This window comes from Macrobrachium nipponense, chromosome 39, assembly GCF_015104395.2.
Source record: "Macrobrachium nipponense isolate FS-2020 chromosome 39, ASM1510439v2, whole genome shotgun sequence".
Lineage (NCBI taxonomy): Eukaryota > Metazoa > Arthropoda > Malacostraca > Decapoda > Palaemonidae > Macrobrachium > Macrobrachium nipponense.
This window is the reverse complement of record NC_061099.1, coordinates 24743782-24769055: the sequence shown is the minus strand read 5'-3', so window position 1 is coordinate 24769055 and position 25274 is coordinate 24743782. Positions and strand designations below refer to the sequence as shown.

The 25274-nt window shown below is 50.9% G+C and overlaps 1 protein-coding gene across 1 annotated transcript in view; it reads right to left on the bottom strand.

Annotated features, from left to right (window-relative positions):
* Positions 1–25274, bottom strand: part of LOC135210217 (SWI/SNF-related matrix-associated actin-dependent regulator of chromatin subfamily B member 1-like) — a 99939-nt gene that overhangs the window by 65331 nt on the left and 9334 nt on the right. The window contains exon 2 of the mRNA XM_064243053.1: positions 16031–16136. Within this exon, the coding sequence (XP_064099123.1) occupies positions 16031–16136 (106 nt within the window). The remainder of the gene's footprint in view (positions 1–16030; positions 16137–25274) is intronic.

Below are 25274 nucleotides of genomic sequence, written 5' to 3'. Positions count from 1 at the left end.
TTAATAAGAGCTTATCCGCTTACGCAATATAAAGTTAATGAGATGTTTGTCAATGAGAACTAACCCATTTACGGGACAAAGAGATATTTTGTCAATGAGGGGATACCCACTTACTTGACAAACGATAGTATATTGTCAATGGGGGGAAATTCACTGAATTGACAAAACGTAATCCAGGAAGTCGAGCATTTTATTTTCGATTCCCGTCTCAAACGAGGAAGGGGCAAGAATCCTGTTAAGAGACGGCTTACGACAGGTAGAACGACGATGTTCAATTCGGCAGCGTAGTCCCGACTAGAACTAAACAAAATCTATCACTGAAAGCCTTTCAGATGGGCTAAAAAGCTTGCAAAATTATCCTGGGAAGAGGAAGAAACTCTCCAACCAGCTTCCTCTCCCGTATCAAAATTTATTGGCAGTATGGCAAAGGAAGTCCTGTCTTGCGCTTTCCTGAAGAGCGTCCTTTTGATGAGTGCCTTTGCAAGAATCCTACTGAACGTTGCCGAGAGTCCTGACGTGCAGGACGTCGAGCTTTTACATAACCCATAGCTGCCTTACCGCAAAGTCTTGACTGCGGTAGAGCAAAAGAGATCTTTCCTTGAGCTTTCCATAACTCCATCAATCCTGGACTTTACGAAAAGCAATATTACTGACAGAGACCTCTATAATTCACGAAACCCGTGGTCTTGCTGGGTTTCGAAAACGAAGTTGCCTTTTCACTTTAAGCTTCCTCCGAAGCACTGCTTACTTCACATTCTTCGCAGGCGATGTAGAAGGGATCACCGAAGCTAGGTAAAAAAAATCTTTAGGCCCAAATCAGCTTGAAGACTTCAACAAAGAAACGTTCAGCCAGGCGACACACCTGGCGTGCGCTGGCGCGCGCGCTCGGCGTCCACTGGCTAGCAGCGAGCACGCTCGGCGTCCACTGGCTAGCAGCGAGCACGCTCGGCGTCCACTGGCTAGCAGCGAGCACTCTCGGCGTCCACTGGCGCGCGCCGCTCGCGCTCGGTATCCACTGGCGTGCGCTCGGCCTCGGCGTCTACTGGTGCGCGCTTGGCGTGCACCCGCGCGCGCCTGGCGTCCATCCGAACGTCCCGTCTAAGCCGAGCGTCAAAAAAAAAAACGTGCAGAAAAGCGTCACGCTCCTGACAGGCGTCAATGCAAGCGAAACTGCCTTCAGGGAAGAGCATTAGACATCTCGGAGAGAAAACCGACTGCATGAAGCAGTCTCAGGTGAAGGGTTGATCGTGTGAGAATACGCGGGGCGAGGGAACGCCTTCTTATTCTCACAGCAACAAAGCTAGGACGTCCGCGCTCAAAAGCGTCCTGCTAATATGACTTGCTTTCCCTCCCCCTTTCTCGGTGGAAAGACGTACACGAGTTCAGGCGACGTTCGCCTTCTTACTTCTCACTGCAACGCATGACGAGAGAGAGAGAGAGGACGTGAAACGTCCTCTTCTATAAAGCTTCTATTTAGAGGGCGCGAGTCCTTCCGAAAGCTCCAAACCCTGCGCAGGGAGGACGCTTCGGAGACGAGAAGCAATCCTTCAGGATTCGGTGCACGCACTTTGGCAGCCTGGGAGTAACTTCAGGTCTGCCGAAGGCACGTCAGATCGGTGGGAGTTCCTCGTAACCCTCCTTCGGCTTTCGACATGCTCTCTCCCTGTTCCTGGGAGTCAAGCAGAGGTCCCGGCCTAGAGGCGAAATAAGGCCGATCTGACGCACCCTCCACTACACAAGGGGCACTGTCACTGCACTTAGCCACTTCACTTTTGCTCTCCAAAGCCAGCACTTTCGATTCTAAGTTACGAATCGATAGAGTATCAGAGAAAGGTCAATACCCTCTACAGAAACTGTTTAGGGCCCGAAGGCAACATTACAGGGTTAGGAGTAACAACTACAGAAGTAGCACTCTTCACCACAATGATAGGAGAGCGAGCACCTTAGATTCCAAGATACAGATGGAATCTATAACGTAAAGGGCATTACCTCACGAGACATATTTATAGCCCGTAGGCCATACTACAGGGTTAGGCAAAATAAAGTCTACAGGTAGGTTAGCCTACCCTGACTTTGTTTACTGATTAATTGCGTACATACGAATCATACGTCTTCCTTACGGAATTAGACAAAGTCTCACACTCCTTACATGACAAATCTCAACAAAGAAGCAAGAACACATAGCCCTCGTGCATATCGAGTGCGGAACTACCGAAGCTTTCGGTAGCCACACCCTATCTTAGCAGACAACACCCTCTGAAACTAGCCTAACTAGATTCAGATATACAAAATGAATCATATTCAAAACAATGTAAGATAGCGTTTGCCTAGCCACAAATCCAAGTCAATAAATCAAAAGACAATTAGGATATTAGCGCATGAAGTTTCCAAAATCCTAAGACGGAGGTACTGAAAACAGGTGTTTCCAGCACCGGCGACAGAAAATGGGAATGGTTCCTGATACCCGCCTCCCAGCGGCGGGAATGGGTACTAACACCCCCTGGCCGACCACTGTGTGTGCCGGAAGTTTTTGAATTTCTGTCGGACTTCAGAAAAATACGCTATATATATATCTGACAGGTAAGTTTCATGAACAAAATTAAAAGTAATTATTAAAAATATAGAAAACAAAATTAAGGATCAGCGTCTGCTCCATTTCCCAGCATAGTATCCGCTGATACATAAGGTCCTAGAGAAAAACATTTATCGTATGTTTACTCTAACATCCTTTAAATAGTGGGATGCAAATACTGAATTGCACCTCCGTAATAAGTTGCTGCTAAAATGTTTCTCATGGACATATTCTTCGTAAAAGAAAGGGAAGTTGCTACAGCCCGGACTTCGTGAGCTTTTACTCTCAGCAGCTTTAAAGAGTTCTCTTGGCAATTCCTGTGAGCTTTGGTAATTACATTTTCTGACAAAGAACGCCAGTGCGTTCTTTGACATAGGTCTTTTGGGGTTTCCTCACCGAACACCAAAGACTTTTGTCGACATCCCTGAAGCTGTGTTTTCTTTTTTAAATAGACTTTTAAGGTCCTGACTGGGCAAAGGGACCGATACCAACTCTCTACCTACCAGAGAAGAGAGTCCCTTGACTTCGAAACTTCTAGGCCAAGGTTTAGAAGGGTTTTCATTCTTTGCTAGGAAAAGATCCTGGAAAGAAAAACAGCCGAGTCTTTTATAAAAAACCACCCGAGAGTCCAAAGCATGCAATTCACTGATCCTCTTAGCAGTTGCGAGAGCCAACAGGAATATGCATTTGCTAGTAAGATCTCTGAATGAGATTTATCTAGAGGTTCGAACCTGTCCGAAATCAAGAATTTTAGGACTACGTCCAGGTTCCAACTCGGGGGAATAGACGATCTCAATTTCGTAGTCTCGAAAGACCTGATGAGATCATGAAGATCCTTATTATTCTCGAGATTCAGCCCTCTGTTTCTAAAAACAGCTGAGAGCATGCTCCTATATCCCTTGATAGTGGATACGGCCAATTTGGATTCTTCTCTTAAGAAGAGGAGAAAATCCGCGATTTCGGTTACAGAGGTATTGGAAGAGGACAGCTTCTTCGACCTACACCATCTACGAAAACTTCCCACTTCGATTGGTAGACCCGCAAGGTAGAGGCTCTGCGGGCTCTAGCATTGCAGTTGCCACTTTCTTTGGAAAAGAAAACCTCTTCGCTCTGACCAGTCTTTCGTAGTCGAAAGGCAGTCAGGGAGACTTTGGATGTTTTTGTGGAACCTCTCGAAGTGGGGTTGTCTGAGCAGATCTGTCCTGTTTGGTAGAGATCTGGGGAAGTCCACCGCCCATTCCAGTACCTCTGTGAACCAGATTCTGGAAGGCCAAAAGGGAGCAATCAGTTAGTTTCGTTCCCTCTGATGCCACAAATTTTCTTAGTACTTCCCCCAGCAATTTGAATGGGGGAAAGGCGTAGGCGTCTATGCCTGACCAATCCATGAGGAAAGCATCGATCACCGTGGCTCTGGGATCTTCTTCTAGCGAGCAGAAGTTGTCTATCTTCCTGGAGAGGAACGTGGCAAACAGTCGATCTGGGGTCTTCCCCAGAGGGACCATATTTGTCTGCAGACTTCTGAGTGGAGCATCCACTCTGTCGGGAGTAACCTGATTCTCTCTGCTCAACCTGTTCTGCCCTTAGGTTTTTTACTCCTTGAACAAACCTTGTCCGCAGAAATATGCCCCGTTCCTCTGTCCAAGTTAATAGATCTCTCGCTATTTTGTTCAGTGAGAAAGAGTGAGTGCCCCCTTGATTCCGGATGTAAGCCAGAGCTGTGGTATTGTCGGAATTGACTTGAACTACCACTCCTCTGACTTCTGCTTCGAAGTATTCCAGGCTAGATGAATAGCCAAGAGTTCCTTCGCATTGATGTGCAGAGTAGTCTGTTGTTTGGTCCAGGTAACTGACACTTCCTTTGGACCCAGTGTTGCTCCCCAACCTGTTTTCCGAGGCATCGGAAAACAACACTTGGTGAGGGTTCCGAATCAAGAGGGACACCCCTTCGTTCCTTGCTAATGGGGTGTACCACCACTTCAGGTCGGATTTTTATCCCCTGTTGAATGGGAAAACGTCTGACAAGTCCCTGTCTTTTGACTCACATTTGTTTGAGATAAAATTTGTCAGAGGTCTGAGATTTAATCTCCCTAGGGAAATGAACTGCTCTAACGATGAACGGTGCCCAGCAGACTGAGCATTCCCTCCCCGAGGTTTCCGTTCTTTCCCAAAAGTTCGAGATCTTTTCTAAGCCTCGAGCAATTCTCTCCTTGAGATGAAACGCCCAAAAACCCGAGAAATACCATCGTATCCCCAGATAGACTATGTTCTGTCTGGGATCAATTGTGATTTTTCCTCGAGGTTCACGAGTTATTCCCAGAGATTTTGTCAATTCAAAGTCTTCCCTCCAGTCTTTCAAGCCCTGACGTTCCATTTTGCTCTTATTAGCCACGTCCAATGAAAGGGATATATTTCTTCCTTCTAGATGTAGCATCTCGCAACGTTCATCATTAGCTTCGTGAACCCTGAGGGGCCGTAGACAGGCCGAAGCTAGGGCTCTGAATTGGAATACTTTTCCTGCAATCATGAACCGGAGATATTTCTTCGATGATGGATTCAGGGGACATGAAAGTAAGCTCTTTAGATCTAAGGAGACGCACCAATCTCCTGGACGAAGAGCCGCAAGAGAACCGATTTTTGATGTTTCCATAAGAACTTTGTGTTCTCTCTACAAATCGGTTTTTCAATCGCTCGACATCGCGAGGACCGGTCTCCACCCTCCCTAGGATTTCGGAACCAGAAAAAGACGGTTGTAGAATCCTCGGAATGCGGATCCTGAACCGCTGCGATGTCCCTCCTTTTGCAACTCTGTTCTAACCAGTTGCAATAATGCTTTTCTTTCTTGGCAGGGTCCCTGTAATTGGCTGACAGTTCCCTTCCCTGCGGTTCGTTGTCAGGGAGGCCTGTCTCGAAGGGATCATATATCCCTTTGTTACCACTGAAAGGGACCATCTTTCTGCTGTCTCCGAGTCCATTCTTCGGAAAATTTCCCGAAGTCTGGCTCCCTACCGGTACTTGAAAGGACTGGTGTCTCATTTTTGCTTTTCCTTGATAGTCTGAATGAAGACCTACCTACTCTATCTGTACTCCTCTCTTCTTAAAGGAGGGTCTGGGTCGAGGAGCTCCCTCGAAAGGGCTGTTTTGAGGAGTACGTTCCTCTCTCTTATTAGGCACGCGAATTCTTGATTTCTTTGCAGATTGGGCCAGAGATCTGTGTGGCCTTTTCTGTCAAAGAATGAGAAATGTTCTTACTAGTTGTTCAGGAAACAATTGGTCGACAGAGGAGCATAAAGAAGATGACCTCTGAAGGGAGTAACTGCTTTTCGTCAGAAAGGAGCTCTAATAAGACTCTCTTTCTTCAGACTTCCCAGTTCCAAACAGCGAGGCCACCTCTCCTGATCCATCTTGAACCGCTTTGTCCTGCAGGACAGTACACTATAGAGGACCTCTGGACTAAAGAGATTCCTTCTCTTGAGTCCTTTTTGGCCAACACCCCAAGGGACCATGTCTAGAAGTTCAAAAACTTCTAAGCCTTACCCAATCCCTTGAGGAGTGTTCCAACTCAGAATCCCCCATGTGATCGTTGCTGTGACAAGCTTGTCCTCCTTGGACGAATCCACCAGGTTCGAAAAATCTGCCTTTCGGCAGTGGTAGGGACGAGCTAGACCCAGTGATTCGCCGCTTCGTCCAATTCCCTTCTTTCCTGAAGTCCTTAGAAGGAGGTGGCAGGCAAAGACTGTCCTTCCCCGCTTCTCCTTGATTTTAAAACCAATTTCCTACGAATTGAGAGCCTTAATTCAGGAAATGGTTGGCATCATTTTAATGAAAATGATTGCTTCGGGACCGTTTAGTACTTGTAAATCAGAACTTTGGAGAATGAGGCAGTCGGGCTTAAGAGTCCCCAAACTCTTGAAGTAAGAGGGCTGCCAGTGTTCTTGTAATCTACGAAGCCTGGAGCCGAGTGGTTTCAGATTCCGAAATACTTCTTCAATCCAACTCCATTTCCGAAGAGGATTCCTTATTTTCCATAGGAGACGGGTCTTCTTGCCGTATCTGCCCCACTCTCGCAAGAACGACGACCGCACTGTGCGAAACTTGTGTCCCTACGAGAGATAGGTTTTGATCCTGCAAGACGACCTTAATCCGTTCTCCCTGGCAAGAGTGAACGGTCCGCTGTGCGACACCTTTCTCTCCTGTCAGAGGAAGGATGTCCTCTACTATCGCCTTCGCCGGAACCACCTATATCCTGACAGGGCTACGGCCCGCCCTTGCGACCACTAGGTTCCCTTTCCGGTAAAGGTTTTCCTTCCGAAGCTAGACAAATCCTCCTGCTTAATTGTCTTGTTGGAAGAAAGTCCGTATCTTAGATGCACTTGTGGCTCATTTCGCCAGGTTGGCGCTCGTTGTGCTTCCTTGCGCCAGGCCTGGTGCTTCTGGCGCCTTGCGCCGGGGTGGCGCTTCTAGCGCATTGCGCCAGGCTGCGCTTCTGGCGCATCTGGCTCTTCTGATCGTAAAGGAACTTCTAGCGCATCTGGCTCATTCTTCTTCGCATCCTCGTTGGAATCCGAAACTTCTTATTGTCTTTTCCTTCCCTTCGTTTTCTTTATATCGGGGAAGGAAAGGAGTCCTTTTCCTGGGAGTCTCCTTCATAAAAACTCCTACTAAAGCCGAAAGCTGCTCCTGTACATTTCGGAGAATCTTCGGCCGCAGCATGTCTCTTCTCCTTTCCTGATTTCAAGGTGAGGGAGGTCTATAAGAGGTAAGGAGACTCCGTTTACGTTTCGGACTAATTTTCTTTTGCTTCCTTTCCATGGAGATCCATCGAGAAAAGTTCAGGGCTTGAATTCAAAGTGAGCCTTCCAACTCCTCGTTAACGGGCGTGACAGTTCCATCAGAGTCTCCAGCCCCTTACTTTAGGTAGATCTGACGAGAAAACACTTTTTCAGGATGCTTTTTTCGATAGCATCCTTGGCAGTTGGGTCGTCACAGAATCCTGCCGGGGACGCCTGAATCGTGGGGCTTCTCCATAACCTCCGTAAGGCTTTTTGAACATTCCTTCTCCTCTGGGCTGTGAGCTTGGAAGAGGTCTAGACCTGGGAGCGAGATGAACCGATCAGACGCACCCTCCACTGGCACTAGAGACCTTCAATCACTATCACTGTGCTTAACTTGTAACGTCCAGCATTTTACGTTCATCCTTTGTAGTGCAGCTTTAAGATCTTTGCAATTCCCATTGCTCGATTTTGCAGTCTTAGTACTAGAGGAAAAGATTAACAGGTTTAGGGTTAGGTGTTAATTTAATAGGCTCGTTAGAGCGAGACCTCCTTACGCTTCTAGAGGAACCCTCCTAGCCGCTAATCCATCTCCAATTTTCCTTAATAGGAATTTAATTTCTTCCCATTCTTCCTCATTCAAACCAACACATCCTCACAAGTGTTAGATATAAGGCATTCATTCATTCTACACCCCTTCAACTGTGTGTGAGGATCTCCGAGCTTTCGGGGTAGCCTCACCATGCATCCTCATTTAACACTGTCTTCTAACCAGTAGAAGCTAGAATCCGACATTGTGAGAAATCCAAAAAACCAAGTCCAAATAACGTTCCACGAAAGAGTATGCCAACCAAAGATCCAACACGTCACCAAAATAACCAGCTTAGAAATCAATATCGTGCAAACATTGACAATTGTCAAAATTGCATTTTCCTAACTATACAAACTGAGGTCCTTTTACAATAAGGAGGTACTAGCGGCAGCTGATAGGTTCCCGTAAGTCTTTTCGAACAAGGGGTTCGGTATTAACTCTTGTCCGACAGGCCGCGCGCGCGCGACTGGAGGTAAAACAAATCACTTTTGCTTTTGGTCCCAAGCAAAACTGCAGAGTGAGGGGTGGGCCATGAGGTGGGCTATGTGTAAAGAACCTCAGGTTGTATAGTTAGGAAAAATGCAATTTGACAAATTGTCATTTGTTTCCGACACGGCATACAACCTCGGTCCTTTTACCAATAAGAAGACTCACGTTCTTGGTGGGTGGAATCGAGTCCCTTTGTGAACAGACTGTGTTCGCCCAACCTTGGAAGCCTCCCTGGTCGTAAGAGCGAGGGAAGGGATCCAAGCCTCTGTTCCGATTGATCGGAGTGTGCACCGCAGGATACTGGTCAGACCTCTGCCGAGTAGTAAAGAGAAGAGCAAGGTATCTCTTCGTACCAGCAATGTAAGAACTTGTTCCTGTACAGAGCAAATATAAAGTCATGGGTTTGACTCTTGTAGGCATCCACTTCCCCCCCTTGTAGGAGGGAGTGTGGATATTCTGCCTCCCCCTAGTGAAAGGATAGGATGGGGTCTGTCATATACTCACCTGCATCTCTGTCCTCATCCCAGCGTAGTGACGACCGTGGCCCTCTGCCCCACAGGTAGAGGAGGAGGAAAGCCGGAAGAGGGAGCCAGTCACGTCACTCATTCCACATCCATCCACCAGGTCCACCCAGGACTCGATGCTGGTTTCAGCCTGCGGGGTCTGGGTTTTGCTACAACACAACTTGTTGAGACAGCCACCACGGGTCCCAAAGGAAAGGTATCCAAGGACCTGTGGGCAATATCCGAAGGTAGAAGGACGTAAAGGTAGTCTGGTTAGAACCAACCCCTGCCTTCAGGACCTGCGCCACGGAGAAGTTCGTACGAAACGCCAACGAGGGCCCAATACTTCTGACTTCGTGAGCTCTCGCTGGACGTACGGAATGTCGTCACTACCATCAGCCTCATAACATACTCCCTCCGCTGATGACCTCACGCAGCCAGAATGAAAGTGTGTTCTTGGATACTTCTTTCTTGGTTCCCCGGTGCTAACGAAGAGGCCTCGACACTCAGGCTGAGGTGTCGAGGTTTTCTTTCAGATAGCGCCGTAGCCCCTCACAGGACAAAGCAGCATCGCATCCGCATCATTATCTTGAGTTCCATTAGGGAGGGAATCGTGACAATGACCTCTACCTGTCGTCAGGGATCGACGGTTTCTGAGTCTTTCGCAACGAAGTTCGGGACGAAATCGGCGTCCAGATGCCCCTCCCTGGAAGGTCCGTAACATCATAGGAAAGACCATGAATTCCCCTAATCTCTTCGCCGATGCCAGGGCCCAGCAAGAAGAGGGTCACTTGAGGGCAATCCCTGTCTGACGACTCTCGAGTGGCTCGAAGGGTCCTTCTGAGTCAACTCCCTAAGGACGAGAGTCCACATCCCACCCACCCCAAAAAAAAAAAAAAAAATGGGGGCCTGAGTTCCCTGGGTGGGCCAGACCTTTCGAAGCTCCTCTGACAAGGAGATCTCGAACGAGTGTGAGATGCCATCCCTCAGTTTCAGACGAGCCAAGGCGTCTCTTGTATCCTTTGACTGGTGGGGGACTGAGAGGAGCTTCTCTCGGCGAAGAAAACTAGGAAATGCCGCTACCTGTTGAGAGTGGCTCTGAGAGGAGAGAGACCCCGTCTACACACCAACCACGAAGACGGCCCACTTCCCCTGGTACACGCGGCATGAGACTGAACGGACGTTTCCATCCATCTCTTTTGCTGCGCTCTGAAAAGCCCTCTCGTTCGCAAGAGATGGTGGATAACCCCAGCCGTGAAGACGTAGGACTGGACGCTCGGTGGTAACCGCTCTACGTGTGGTTGGGCGAGAAGGTTGTGCCAAGGGGGAATCTCTCTCTCTCGTTCTCCTGCGAGAAGAGCCAGCAGGTCCGGATACCAATGGCCTGTGGCCAGTGGGAGGCCACCAGGATCATCCCTGAGATTTCAGGTGAATCAGTGCTCGACGTGATCACCTTGCAATCAGCTGAACGGGGGAAAGGCATAGACGAAGAGGTTGTCCCCCGGGTGTTAAGAGCGTCCTCTGCGCTGCCCATGGGTCCGGCACGGCCCGAGAAGAACACCTGGAAAGCCTTCCCTGTTGTGCCGGGTGGCTAACAGAATCCACGACTCTGGTCCGCCCCACGGTCAAAGAGCCTTTCGCCACGTCCTGGTGTAGAGACCATTCTCGGTCCATATCACCTGATCCCGACGGCTGACGTGTCTGCTACTACATTCCGCTTCCCTGGAATGTAGCCCTGCCGACAGCTTCTATTGAGTGTGCCTCGGCCCACTCGTGCCCTGCCGAGTCAACTGGTACAACGGGAGAGACCTAGGCCCCCCTGTTTTGTGACGTGGCCACCACGGTGGTGTTTGTCGCATCTCAACGACCACTGAAGTGTCCCATCAAGCGGTCCGGGAACTCTTGGAGAGCGAGGAACGCTGCCCTTGAGTTCCGTACATTGATGTGAGGTGCTTGTCGTTCTCGTCCCACACTCCTGAAGTCAGCAACTCCTCCAGGTGTGCGCCCCATCCCTTCGGTCGAAATGCGTCTGAGAACAGCTGCCTGTCCCGGGGGGGGGAGTGCGCAGAGGCAACTCCTCTTAAGAGGTTTCCTGTCTTCCAGCCACCAGCTAGGTCCCCTGCCGCCCCTCCGGTGTCCAGTGACACGGAAAGCTTGGGGGGTCCGTCGCCTGTGACCAATCTTCCTTTAGTCTCCACTAAGAGACCAGGTGAAGGACGCCCGTGAGGGACTAACTTCACGAGTGACGACATGTGTCCGATCACGACTTTGCCAATCGCTGAGCTACCTGTTTCCTGGCCGAGAACAGGAATGGTTGGCTGCCTCCCCGGATCTCTGATCCGCGAGTCTGCGGGGAACACTCGCCCTGCTACCGTGTCCGATCAGCATACCAGGTACTTCCATCTCTATGCTTGGGCTCGAGATCGGACTTTTTCGAAGTTCACAAACGATCCCCCAGATCGCGACAGAACTCGAGGCAGTCGATCCCTGTCTTAGCACGGCGAGCGAGAGCTCGCCAGGACTAACCAAATTCGTCGAGATAACCTCCATCAGGACGTAATCCGTGCGAATGGGCCCAAGCAGAACAACCAGAGTGAACACCTCGCGTGAACACATGTGGGGCGGTTGCAGTAGACCGAAAGCAAAGTGCCCTGAACTGTTACACCGTCCCGTCAGGATGACGCGGAGGTACTTTCTGGAGACTGTGAATGGGTGATTTGGAAATACGCATCCTTCAAGTCCACTGAAAGCTGAAATCGTTTCTCACCTGATGGATCGAGCACTGAGCGTGCCGCTCCATCGTGAACCGGGTCTGGCGAACAAACCGGTTCAGGGAGAGAGATCTATCACCGGGCGCCAGCCTCCCGTAGGACTTTTCCCCACCAAGAAGAGTCGATCTGTAAAAGCCCGGTGACTGATCCGTGACGATTTCTACGCTCTCTTGCTCAGCATTGTCTTGTCTCCTGTCTCAATGCTACGTCCTTCGTGACCCTGAACGTACGACTGCTGTTGGACCGGGTTGGAGTGAGGTTGGCGAGATTCGAAGGGTAATAGATATCCCTCCCGAAGGACATCCTACAATCCAGTCTCGGCGCCGTAGCGCTGCCAGTTTGCCCAATGGCTTGGCCAGGCACCCCCCCACTTCGGAGCAGGTGAGGGGAACGCTCCCTAGCGTTTCCCCCCTTTCCTTTCGACTTCTTCCCAGAGCCTCCACGGGAGAGGAGGGCTGGGCGGAGGGCTGGTTACGGCTTCCCTTGGTAGAAGTCGAGAAGGACAGAGTCTTTCCCCGGGGCTTCGACGCAGCTTTACCGCTTAGCCACCGAGGAGCGCTAGCCCGGATCTTAGACTTGGCCCGCAGTCCGAGGCTGCCCAGAAGCCTTCGCGACTGCCTGGATGAACCAGACGGTCACTGTCGTCAGTGCGCCGTCTTGTCCACCGCAGCGTCCCACCATCTCTTCCTGGGAAGAGAGATGTGGAACTTTCCGTAAAGTCCGTTGCGAAGTCCCCAACGCCGCTTCACAGCCCCGGCCCGCCCTGAACCCGAGTAAGGACAGCGTCCCTTCGTCGGAGAACCAGGTTGGCCCACAGGTTCACCGTCTGTGGCAAGGATAGGAGAATGGCTCCTTGCCTCCAGACTGGCAAAGTCTCCTAAAGTCCGAGTCATCTTCGGGCGAAATTCCCCCGGAGTGTGGCTTGCGACCTTAGATACTGTTGAGGACCCAGATCTAGCCAGGAGACGCCTGGAAAGCTGCCATGGCGGTAGATTCCAGGCCGAGTGCCTCTTTTTGCTGCGAGAACCATAGGTTCTCGACAGGAGCTGCTGCAGAGACACACCCGGAGTCAGCCTGGCTAACTCCGGGTTCACCTGTTTGTGCGGCATCCGGGTCTTTCAGTATGGACACGTAAAAACGCCGCTGTCGCCGCAGAGGAGGGGAAAGCCAGCTTGCTCGAACCTCCAGACTTGAGCGAACCGTCTTGGGGGTCTCGAGCTAAGCGATTCAACCTGGTCCACCACTGGGGGGGGAGAGGGGGGGGGAGAGTCCGCAAGCTCAGAACGCGGCAAACCCCACCGTCTGTCTGGGTTCCCTCGTTTCGGGCCCCAGAACGACTCGAGCCGGGACGTGGGCTCGGAAAGGTGGGAGCGCGATCCTTCCTCGAGGTCGTTGTGGCTGACGAATCAGCGCCATACCTCGGCAAAGTTCCTCTGGATCTCAAGGAATGACTGCGTCCTTCAAACAGGAGCATCTCCGAGACCCTCCTCCCTCAGGGGAGGAACAGCGACAGACCCCTCTCGGTCTCCTCCAACCACTTGTGCGTATGACCTGGCTGGTCCGGAACCGTGCTGGTACGTACGACGACGTGGTGGGATCCAGAGGGGTGCACACCCTCACATCAATCCTCATACCTCGCCCCTCCCGGTGTAACCTCGAGGAGTTGAAGGTATGGGAAGAGGCAGACGCTGAACGCTCCTCCTCGCTCGCTGGCCAGAACCATGTGGGCTTGAAGACTGCAGGCGATCGCCAACCGCGGTGGCGATCGAGCTGCACGCTAGTTCGAGCCGTCTCGCTGTGGAGAAAACGGCTGGACCGAGAACAGCGGCCCCCGGTCTCGTGTGGTCAGAGAGCTGGTGCTGGTTGCCGTACCCCGATCGCTCTCTGTGAGAGTGCGGTCAGGCGACCTGGCGAGCTCCACTGTCAACGGTGAGACCGGTGCGTACCTCCCTGTGCGTCAGTTTCCATGGTCCAGCCCGTGGCTGGTGCCGGCGAAAAAAACGGGGGGACCTCTTTCAGCCTCAGCCCTTGGCCGTCATGGGGGGGGGACGTCACGTCCGGCTCCGGGTACCAGCTGCTCGCCGCGAGAGCGAGAGCTGGTCTGGTGAGATTCCGTGAGCGGCTGTCACCAGTCTTCCCGCTCCGTGCCGTGAACCTGACCTGAGCGGACTCAGAGGTCTGGTTCTTGGCTGCAACGCCGTTGTTAGGCGACCGTACACTCGGTACCTCTCGCGAACGAGAGGCCGAGACGGACCCTGCTGCCGTGCCGACCACTAACAGCAGGTGAGGAGTGCCGGCTAACACCGCAACTCCTCTGGTCCCCCGTAGTCTTCTTCCTTGCGAAGAAGAGACGAGGTCCTGCTCTCCGAGAAGCAGGTGACCCGTAAGAACCCCCCCGTCTCACCAGAGCGAGACGGGCCCTTAGAAGTTCCCGAAGGAGACTTCTTAGGGGGGGGGGGGAGGGCGACCTTCTTCTTTCGGCGGGGAGCCTTAAATAAGAGGGGGAAGAGGCGGCAAGACGACGACGACGACGAAGAGAGACGATGAGCGACGACGACACCTTCCTCCGCTTCTTCTTCCTTCTTCGTCAACCTCCTCCAGGACCGACGTCAGATCTGTCATCCCAGACGGAGCCGGGGCTGCTGTTGCCGACGCAACAGCCCGGACGCACCTGTCGCGAACAGATCAGCATCGGAGCAGCGGCGCCAGGAACAAGGGGGGAAAACAACAACGTCAGCAGGTGCGCATCACAGAAACGGCAGTAGAACGGCAGGACCAGGAGCAGGTACAGGAACGGCAGCAGTGGTCAACGTCACGTCCCGTGACGTCGGCATGGGCAGGTACGCAGGACTGTGCAGGCGGTCCGCAGTGGACGGACCAGCGGCAACAGCCATCCTTGGTCTGGTGGGCGTCCAGGACGAGCTCTTCGGGCACACGAATTCCGGTCCGCGGCAGCACGGGCAAACCCAGGTGGCGGCATCACACTTCCCCCGGGTACGGCGACTGCCCTGCACCGATTGTAGTAGTGTTAACAGAGACCGCAGTGCGGGGTGTACACCAGTAGGAGGTGAAGCGTAGCCAGGTGTCTGTAAGGGTCGTGGTGGTGTCGTAACCCGTCGCATGGGTGACAGCCACGGAGCCAGCGAGATGGTAGTAGCAGCCCCCTGGACACTCGGCAAACGCACCGCAGCCCCAACGATGCCCACACCTGTTCCGAGGTCGTACCTTCGCGGCATACCGCACCTGAGGAAGCAAAAAGTCGGGTGATTAGAGGAATCCTCTACCCGCTCTGGCGAAGACGAAACGGATAGAGGACCCAGAGTACAACCCGACGTCAGGGTACTAAGCGCCCTCCTCCACAACTCGACAAGTCAGGTGAGGAGAAGTACCTAGAACCCCCCCGAAGGGGAAGGCGCCAAACGTGAAGCTGAGCGGGTGGCAGGAAGAGACGAGTGTCCGTAACCAAAGGAGTCGCGGAGAGCTTTCCGACGACTCCTTTGCAGGCCTTCGCTTCTTCCTGCCCTCATACAATCCACTGCGCCTCCGAACCATTATTACAACTTACACATGCTCGGCTCGGGTGGCATTCGCGCCCACCGACACCGAGCGCCAAAAATATGAGGGGTCAAATCTCCGGAAATGAGCGGAACTTTCCGCATTTACGCCCTTCGGTACCCGGCATAGTCTCCGTGGGGTAGCGAGGCGAGGAGATTCCATCATTGCCAATAGTATCACAATTAATTAGAAAGTAGAGAATGATTGTACTTTACAATGGATTCTTCATACACAAACCAACATATACTCAGGAAAGCAAACGCCGAGAAGCGGGCAGAGAGCGTCGACACACACGTCCACTCTCTGTGAGGGCCGAAAGCAAAGTGGTTTGTTTACCTCCCCCAAGTCGCGGCGCAAGCGCAGCCTGTCGGACAATCAAGTTAACTAACGAACCCTTGTTCGAAAGCTTTACGGCCTAATCCCCTGCCGCTAGTACCTCCTATTGTAACAGGACCGAAGTTTGTATGCCGTGTCGGAACAAACACGAAATCAATCAGGATGTACAACAACAAATGTTGTTTGTCCACGGCCGCCATAGAGAAAATCTGTCTTAGAAAACGGGAATGATTCTATTCCCGCCACCAGCCGGCGGGGTGGTAGATCACCTGACCTACCTGTATGAGTGTGCCGCGAAATTCGAATTTCTATCAGGGACGAGCGGAGTCTATAGCTAAGTTATTCTGAACAGTAAGTTGACTCATAAATTATGTTTTCATAACATATAATTACATGATGCATAAGTTTCTCAGATGTTAACAAAACAAAACAAAAATGCTTACCCAATTCCATTAACTTCTTTCGTTCATCATTTGTAATTGATCGGCGGTACATACCAGGAAATTTCTTGTAAAGTGACCCTCGAAACAGTCGAAGGTAGTTACCAACCTTGAAAAAAAAATTACCATTAGTTATAGTATAAGGTAAACTTCTGTAAGCTATAAGGAAATTGCTTATAAAACTACTACCCAACACATTAATGTAGTCATCAGTAGTAAAGACAAGACAGAAGCACATTTCCAAATGCTTTAATTACAATGGAAAAACTTGTAAAACTGCACTTAGTAGGCAAGCTTTTTTCTATGGATACCTTTAGGGATCATCCTAGTCTAAGCTTCCTTAACCTAACCTAACTTAGGGTGTTGTCACCTGACCTGGCAGGTGCTCCACCCCTGAATAACCCCATCATTATCAGTTTTAACACAGACAAAAACTAACCTGCCTTTCACTTAACCTAACCTGATCTAGGATATCATGCCCTAACCTGGCCAGGAAGGCCTATATGAAAAAGGGAGACCTGGAAGAATGGAAATATTTTTGAAGGAGGGTCGAGGCAATAGGGAACACCCAGAAGTATACTGCTCCCAGGAGACTTAACAAACGCCAGGAGGTTAAACTCCTGACAAACCACGGATTACAAGGGTAAATTGGAAAGGGTAGGCCTTTAAAACTCGAGAGAAGTACATTTGGCAACGTGGGGGACCCACCTAAATCTCCTGAAGGAGCATAGGGTATGAGGGGAAAACAACTGACTGGACTAGCTGAGCCAATTTCCACCGTGTTTGAAGCCACCCTCCGAAAAAGTACTTTAACACGTCCTGACACCGGAGATGGTCATCAGTCAGGAGTTGTTAGTGGTGAGAGCAGGAGCTTGAGAACCTCCACTCTCCTTTCGAAGTCGAAGTAAGTATTTTCTCCAAAGATGACAATTTGTCGAAAATTGCATTTTTTCCTAACTATACAAACCTGAGGTCCTTTTAACAATAGGAAGGTAACTAGCGCAGCTGGGACGGTCCGTAAAGCTTCGAACAGGGGGAGAACGGTAGTTAAACTGCTTGTCCGTCGTGCGCCGCGCCCGCTCGCCCGAGAGGTGAAGAATCAACTTTTGCTTTAGGCCATGCAAAAAGTTGCAGAGTGAGGGTGGAATGAGGTGGGACTATATGTAAAGGACCTCAGGTTTGTATAGTTAGGAAAATGCAATTTCGACAAATTGTCTTTGTTCCGATACGTAATACAAACCCTCAGTGGGGGTCCTTTAACAATAGGAAGACTCACTTCTTGGTGGGAGGAATCTGAGTCTTTTGGTGAACAGACTGTGTTCGTCCAAACCTGGAGTGCCTCCCTGGTCGTAGACAAGGGAGGGATTCCAACCTCTGTGTCCGTGATCGGGGTGTGCACCGCAGGATCAATGGGTCAGACCTCTGGGCCAAGTACTAAGAGAGAGGCAAGCGTATCTTCTCTTCGTAACAGCAAGCAGAACTTGGTCCTGTTTGCAAGAGACAATCATAAAATGATGGTTTTGTCTCAATGGCATCCACTTCCTCCCCCTTGTTTGGAGAAGTGGTGGATATTTGCTCCTACCTACTGAAAGGGATAGAGGTGCTCTATTGCGTAGCTTCACCTGCATCTCGTCTTACCCAGCAGGGTGACGACCGTGCCCTCTACCCAAAGGTAGAGGACGAAAAAAGATGGGAAGGAGGGCCGTCACAACTCTCATTCCTCATCCATTCTTACGGTCACACCAGGAACTCGAATGCTGTTCAGCCTCGAGGGTCGGGTTAACTACACACGTGTTGAGCAACCACCACGGTTTCCCAAGGAAAAAGTCCAGGAACTGTGGGCAATATCCTGAAGGTAGAAGGAGGTGCAATGCGGGTCCCGGTTGGACCAGCGCCTGCCTTTCATACCTGCGCCACGGAGAAGTTCTTGCGGAACGCGAGAGAATGATGAAGAGGCGTCCACACTCATCCTGGGTGTCGAGTTTCTTCAGACAGCTCCGTCGCCCTTCACAGGACAAAGCAGCATAGCCTTCGTATCGTACGCGGTGACGTCCATTTAGGGAGGGTATTGTGAAGCTCGAACCCAATTCGTGTCAGTTCCCGAAGGGTCTTCTGAGTCTTCGCTACAGATCGGTACGAAATCGAGCGTCCAAATCCCTAACCTTTTGCTTGACTTCTCAAGAGAAGTCATGCCAGTTTTACCTAAGACTAAAAGAAGGGAATAGTCGTATGACCTATCCCTCTTCTCGACTTTGTTTGTACAGTACTACTCCTACCTGACAAGCTATTAGACGAAGTAATGAATTGCTCTGGAACAACCGAACTAAGTCCACAGCATAGTTCGTAACTGACTCGGACGCTCTGACAGCTGCCGACTTACTGTTTCGGAATCAGTAGAGGCAAGTTGTTCCAAGCATCCGGGTAAGTCACGTGACCTTTCGCCCTTTAAAAGAGTATGCTGAGAGACCAAACAATAAATATTTGTTAGTCCCGATGCCGGAGGACGCGCGATGAGTCTCTTAATGCATAAGCTCAAAAGCGAAAGTCAATTGACTCAAAAGACCGAGGTCCGCTGATGGCAAGAAAATCTCATAGACGTGAATCTCAGCTTAAGGAGAAACACACTATGGACCTTGAAGACGAAGGTAGGCAATGAATGCAACCTACGTCTTCCAGCTGAATCGAGAGAAGGAATCTCAAAGATTCTAACCTGTGCTTACAATGACTGAAAACGCTAACCGCCATTTTCATTGCTGTCCATTGTGCAATGAAAGCGGGGCGTTCTTCAGTAATGAAACACAGGGGAGAAGCCGCTTGAAGAACTGCTCTCATGGGCTGAACGTTTGGAAGTAGAGCTGGCAGGTGTGGGAGTAGGCGATGTCTTTCAATACATCTGCTAATCCGGGGTGAACAATGAACAATTGTACACCTCCAATAAAGGATTTTTGAAGGACAAACTCAGATTCCCGCAAAACATTCGCATTATCGGGAATACGATTCAGCAAGAGAACTATTACAGAATTCTGTTACCGGCGGTAAACAGAAAGATGAGAGTCGAATAGATATCGCTGTTAAAATTCTCGCAATACCGAAGACGATGAAATACTAGCGTTTCTCAGCAGTAATGGCATTCATGTAATGCGAGAATCCCCGTTAATCAAGACTTAGTCCGTGATTTGTTGGGCAGAGTACGGTTGTTATTCAAATCAAAGCAGTGAGAAAGACATAAACAACCGTCTATCTCAAAGCGGCAGCTGATACTGAAATGCCTCGGGCAATTCCCAATACGCAGTAGCTGTCGCTGAAAAAAACCCCCACCCCCCCCCCCCTCGTCATCCTGAGTTGCCCAAGTATCCTTTCCTTCCACTAAGGAATGCGTTCGGCTAGAACCGCACCGACTAAAAAGATATGCGTCGAGCAATTATATTTAAGCGAAATCGAATTTCGGTACAATATAAAAGCTAAAATGGTGTTTTTTGTTGTGACAACACCATAGTATATAAATTGAAACTGAAAACTCCTGGAGGTTGCAGGCAACACCGGTTGCGTTACAATTATAATACTTTTTCGTCTAAGTCGCATCCGTAGAATAACCAGATATCGCCTACCCCTCGGACCATTCAACTGCTTAGCAGAATTCATGTCCGCGAGGTTAATATACGTCGTATATTTGTAGGATTTCTGAAACAACGCTCTCCATCCTAAATTCTTTCCTTCAAGAAAACAAATAAGGATTGGGAATCGACCACACCTTCTTCTCTATTAAGAGAGTGAAGGAGAAATCTTCCTCTAAGGAGCTTCAATGGTAAACAGATACTAAGACGATAGTTCCTAGCCAACTGGATATTCCCGTCCGTTCTTCCTCTATTCCAGGTTGGTCGCCTACTGTGAGATGTCTTCTTTCAGCAGCCCAGTCTTCTTCCTAATGCTAGAAATTCCAGAATTCGAGCAATAGGCGAGGTTTCCCGATTATCGTGTAACATATCGGGGATTCTCGTCTGTCAACTTTGGACCGTGGTCTCGCCTAAGTGTTTTGGAGATCGTAAGAAATCCTAAACACTCTGAATGCGGCTAGAAATTCCGGTAGAATTCTAAGCAGTCTGCGAAACCCCCACCGAATTCTCAAACGATATCGCTGGTGGTCCTCTCGATTTTCCCGTATAAATCGAGAATGGGCAGGATCCCTCCTCAACGACCGTGGCTTACGGCAGGTAGACCCGAAGGTCCCCCCTGTAGCGCAGTCCCCCAACGGTGGGGATCCTACAGAGAAATCTCTGTAGGATCCTTCCCCTTTCCCTCGTAGCCGTAAGAGAAGGGAATTGGGGAGGAATTGGATACTCGCTCGCCTTCCCAGTTGGAACTAGCAGTTGGAGCAGAGTAGGAGCACCCTCGCCTTGCGGCGATGGCGCCTCAGAGTCTGGGAAACGTATCGTCAGGAGAAAACGTTTTTTCCCCGAGGAGGGTTTACGAACTCTCACTGTAAGTAAGGGTCTGCCGCCACTGTGAACGTCGTCTGGGTGGGGCTGATTCGACACCTGACAGGAGAGAGCCCGATACCGTCCTCCGACTTCATTCCATTCCTCGTCGAGGTCGAACGCTCTCAGGAGGACCGAAGGAGTATTTAAATACGTGGCCGAAGACACGTAGAAAACGCCGCCTGTCGCGTAGAGGAGGTGGAATTAGCTTGATCGACCCGCAAACTGAGAGAGCCTTCTTTGTCCGGGAGACGAGAGAGAGACTCTGGTTCAAGACAGAATCGTAAAGCTCCGATCGCGGCATACCCACCGTCGGTTTGGGTTCCCTCTCGGGCCCCAAAACGACTCGGCAGAGACATAGGCTCTGGGCTGGTGGGAGCGGCGATCCTTCCCCCCGGTCGTTGTGGCTGTGACGAATCGTGCAATAACCTGGGTAAAGTTACTCTGAATCTCGGAAGTTACAGCGTCTTGAGGAGTATGACCGTCCAGTCCCCTCCAACAAGAGCAAGCTCCGACCTCCCTCCTTCAGAAGAAGGACCAGCAACATATCCTGACGGGGTTTGCCTCCAATCACTTGCTCGTACGTCCTGGTTGGTCCTAAGACCAACCTTGGCACGTGCGTCCGTCGTGACGGGATCGTGAGCGTCGCATCTCTCACGATCATCCTATAATACCTTAGCTCTTCCCTGCGTATGCCGAGGAAGTTGAAGGTATCGGAGAGACAGAACTGACTCTACCCCTCTCCCTGACGGTCGCCTCCATCACTTGCGCGTAACGTCCTGGTTGGTCCTAGGACCATAGTGCACGTGCCGGCGTGTGACGGGATCGTGAGCGGGCGCACCTCTCACGATCCTCCTAGCTACCTCGCTTCTTCCCGGTGGTAGCCCGAGGAGTTGAAGGTAGTGGAGAGACAGACCTGCGCTCCCCCCCGCTCGCTGGCAGACCAGCGTCGTGGGGGGCTGCAGCCGCATCACCAACCCGCGGTGGGATCGATCTGCAGGCCTGGCCGTAGCCGCTCACGCTGTGGGCGAGCGGACCTCGACTGAGCACGTTCATATCCCCGGTCCCGTTGCGTCTACTAGCTGCTGCTGTCCCCGTATCCGCCGGGTCCCTGTGGGAGCGGGCGGTCAGTTGACCTGCAGAGCTCGCTTTCCCCATTTCGCCGTGGACCGGTGAGCGTCCTCGCGGCACGTCAAACCGCTGGTACCAGCTAGGCTGGTACCGTCGGTCGAGGGGACCTGGGGGCCCTCTTCCAGCCTCAACCCGTGGCCGGTCAGAGACCAGTCACGTCCACGGCCGAGGTACCGCTGGTCGCTTGCGAGAGCGGCCGCTGCCTGGCTGAGAGTCACCTGAGCGGCTCCGCCAGTCTTTCTGCTCCGTGCCTCGGTCATGACGCTGAGCGAACTCAGGCGTCTTAACTTTTGGCTGCACGGTCACCCGAAGGAAGATCGTACACTCGGAACTTCTCGCGGACGAGAAACCGACCCGGTACCTGGCTTAGCAGCAGAGCTGCCAAGACAGGCGAGGGTGTACCACGGTAGCCGCCACCCTTGGTCCCCGTCTTTCTTCTTCTTCTCAGCAGGGAGACGGGCCCCCGTTCCACGAGGAACAGGAGGGACCAGGCAGAAGAACCCCGCCGTCACACCGTAAATGTGACGAGCCCTTCGAAAGTTCCCGAGGAGTCTTCTTAGGGGAATAAAAAAACCCGGTTACCAGCTGTCGCTGCGAGAGCGGCCGCTGGCCTGGCGAGTATCACCTGAATGGTTTCTCGCCAGCCTTCTGCTCCGTGCCGTGGTCTTGGCGCCGAGCGAACCTCTGGCGCCGAAACTTTGGCTGCCGCTCCGTCCCGAGGAAGCGTCACACTCGGGAATCTCCCGCCGACTAGAGACCCGAGCCGTAACCTGGCGTAGCGGCATCGCGCTCGCACCAGCGAGGAAGTACCAGAGCTAACGTACTCCTCTGGTTCCCGTTCTATCTCTTCTTTCGGAAGGGGAGACGGCCCCGCTCCCCGAAGGAAGCAGGAGGACCACAGAGGACCCCCCGTCCACCGAGGTGGACGGGCCCCTTAGAAGTTCCCGAGGAGACTTCTTAGGGGGGGAGGCAGCCTTCTTCTTCTTCGGCTTATGGGCCTTAAAGTCGAAGGGGAAGATGCAGCAACAGACAGATGACACCTCTCTTCTTTCGTCAGCTCACGCAGGACATTCGTCAGGTCCTCCATCCAGGCCGGAGTCGGGCCTATTGCCCGAAGCAACACGGCCGACTGCACACCTTCCGGAAGGACCTGGACTGGGGAAGACACACCATGGGCAGGACCACATGGACAGGGGGCGCAGGAACCAGAGCGACGGAACCGCAACCACTACATGAGCGGCAGTGGAACAGCGGTAAAAAAAAAAAAAAACAAACAGCGGTAAACAACAGAAGGGACAGCCCAATCCATTAGCGGAACCACATCAGCGACAGGTACGGCAGGCCCAGCCATCGCCTCGTAAATCATCGGCCGCCAGCGTGCTCTGGCGGCCGGTCCCCAGGGCGAGCTGCTGGAACGCGGAAGTCTGGGGCAGGCACACGAAGAAAACACAGGCGGGCGGCGGCATACCCCTCCTCGGTACGGCGGCGACCCGGCCCTAGAAGCGGCAGACGGCGTCACACCGACCAGCATGGGGAGTGTAGACCAGCGGGGGGAAGCAGCATAAGCGCCGTGAAGGTTGTAGTGGAGACCACTCCCAAGGTCACCGCCCCAGACCTCGCTAGACTCTGCAGCAGATCGTGGATGCTAGGCACGCCCTGCAGCCGCAGTGGTCCATACCTGTCCAAGGTCGTCTCCCACGGCTGTAGCACCTGCGGTAGCACAGACAGATTAGTAAGAGGGGTTCCCTCACGCACGGGGGGGGAGACATGCCCCCCACCCCCACCCCGAACGGAAGGAAGGAAGACCCCAAAAACAAAATACGAGGAAGCTGAGCGGGGGGGGGCAGGAAAGAAGACGAAGAATCGGATACCAAGGGAGTCGCGGGGAGAGCTTTCCGACGACTTCCTGGCAGACCTTCGCTTCCCCTACCCCCGCACAGCAGTGAAAAGTAATATGAAAATGAAACAGAATACTGCACTTGCGATTCACTTCATAGAACTTAAAGAGGGAAAAATCAATTCCCGGTAAGAGCGGAAACTTGATCCATAATAATATGATGCTATCATAAATATATATGAAAATGAACAATACTGCACTTGCTATTTTCACTTTCACAGCAATAAATCGTAAGGATTAATTCCCGGGTAAGAACGGAAATTGATCCAAATTAAATTTGATGCAATTAATAAATGAAAATGAAAAGAAAAAACTGCATGCGAATCCACTTTCATTGCATTCTATTCATACACAATAAGAGGCTCTTGCGAGCGCAATCAAGCTCTCGGCAACGAACGCACAGGGCAAAAATATAATGAAAAAGAGTACTTACATCTTTCAATTACACACTTTCGCCCAAAATACATGACTCGGCGCGAGTGCGCCCCGCCCTCGGCACCGAGACATAATTCAAGGGTTCAATTCATGAAAAGAGCGGAAATAAACGCCGTCTCTACGGCGATAGCTCCATGTTGATTCATAATTAAGTAATGAAAATGAAAACAGTGTACTTACAGTTTCATTTTCAAGTCAAACCAAACCATAGTAGAAAACACAATATAAACAAAGCATACGACGATGAAGCGGGCAGAGAGCGATGACGAACACGTCCTTCACACCCGCGGCCGAAAGCAAAAGTGATTCTTCACCTCTCGCGCGCGGGCGCGCGCGCACGATCGGACAAGCAGTTAACTACCGTTCTCCCCTTGTTCAAAAGAAGCTTACGACCGTCCCAGCTGCCGCTAGTTACCTTCCTATTGTTAAAGGACCGAGGGTTTGTATTACGTATCGGAACAATTAGAAATTAAGGCCATATTGTAAGATTAAACAGAGGGTAATGAAAAGTCTGGCTCTACGCAGTGCACACTACCTTCATGACGCTTTTGAAATTTTTACTTACAACTACCAATATTTCAAAGATTGACGCCGTCTCAATATTTGCGGAGTCACTTGTGTCAACAAACTTCCCATTTCCTGTGCTAAATCCGCACACCACTTGTACCCATAGATGCTGGGGCACTTTCATCATAACAATCTTAAGCGACTTCCAACCACTACTTTTTTAAGGGAACGACGATTTTTGGTCGAAGAAGTAAAAGAAGCATGCACTAGATCATTATTTAAATAAAAAGTTAAATGGAAGTATAAGGTCATGAATTGCATAAATATTTTTACATATTCATGATTAATAATTTGAAAATATTTGTTGTTGAAAAAGTAACTAGATTCCTGACTCAAATATCAAGTTTTGCTTGTGAATGGTACCTACGGTGTTCTTTGCGCTCTTCAATTGTTTATCAGTGTTGCCAATTGGTATGTGTTTAACCTCCAAACTGGGTATAAGACTTAAACAAAACTGGGGAAATAAGTGAAATTAGCTATACCTGTTTGTAGTATATAGTATACATATTAGAGCAATTTTATCATTATTGCATTACTATGACAACTAGAATTCATTTTAACAGTTTTTGTAAATGCATTGGCATATGTGAGAAGCTCCACTAGATTGGCAACGATGAGTCATTTTGCCGTCGTCTGCTCATATGTACTTCAGAAATATGACAATTTGTCGAAAATTGCATTTTTCCTAACTATACAAACCTGAGGTCCTTTAACAATAGGAAGGTAACTAGCGGCAGCTGGG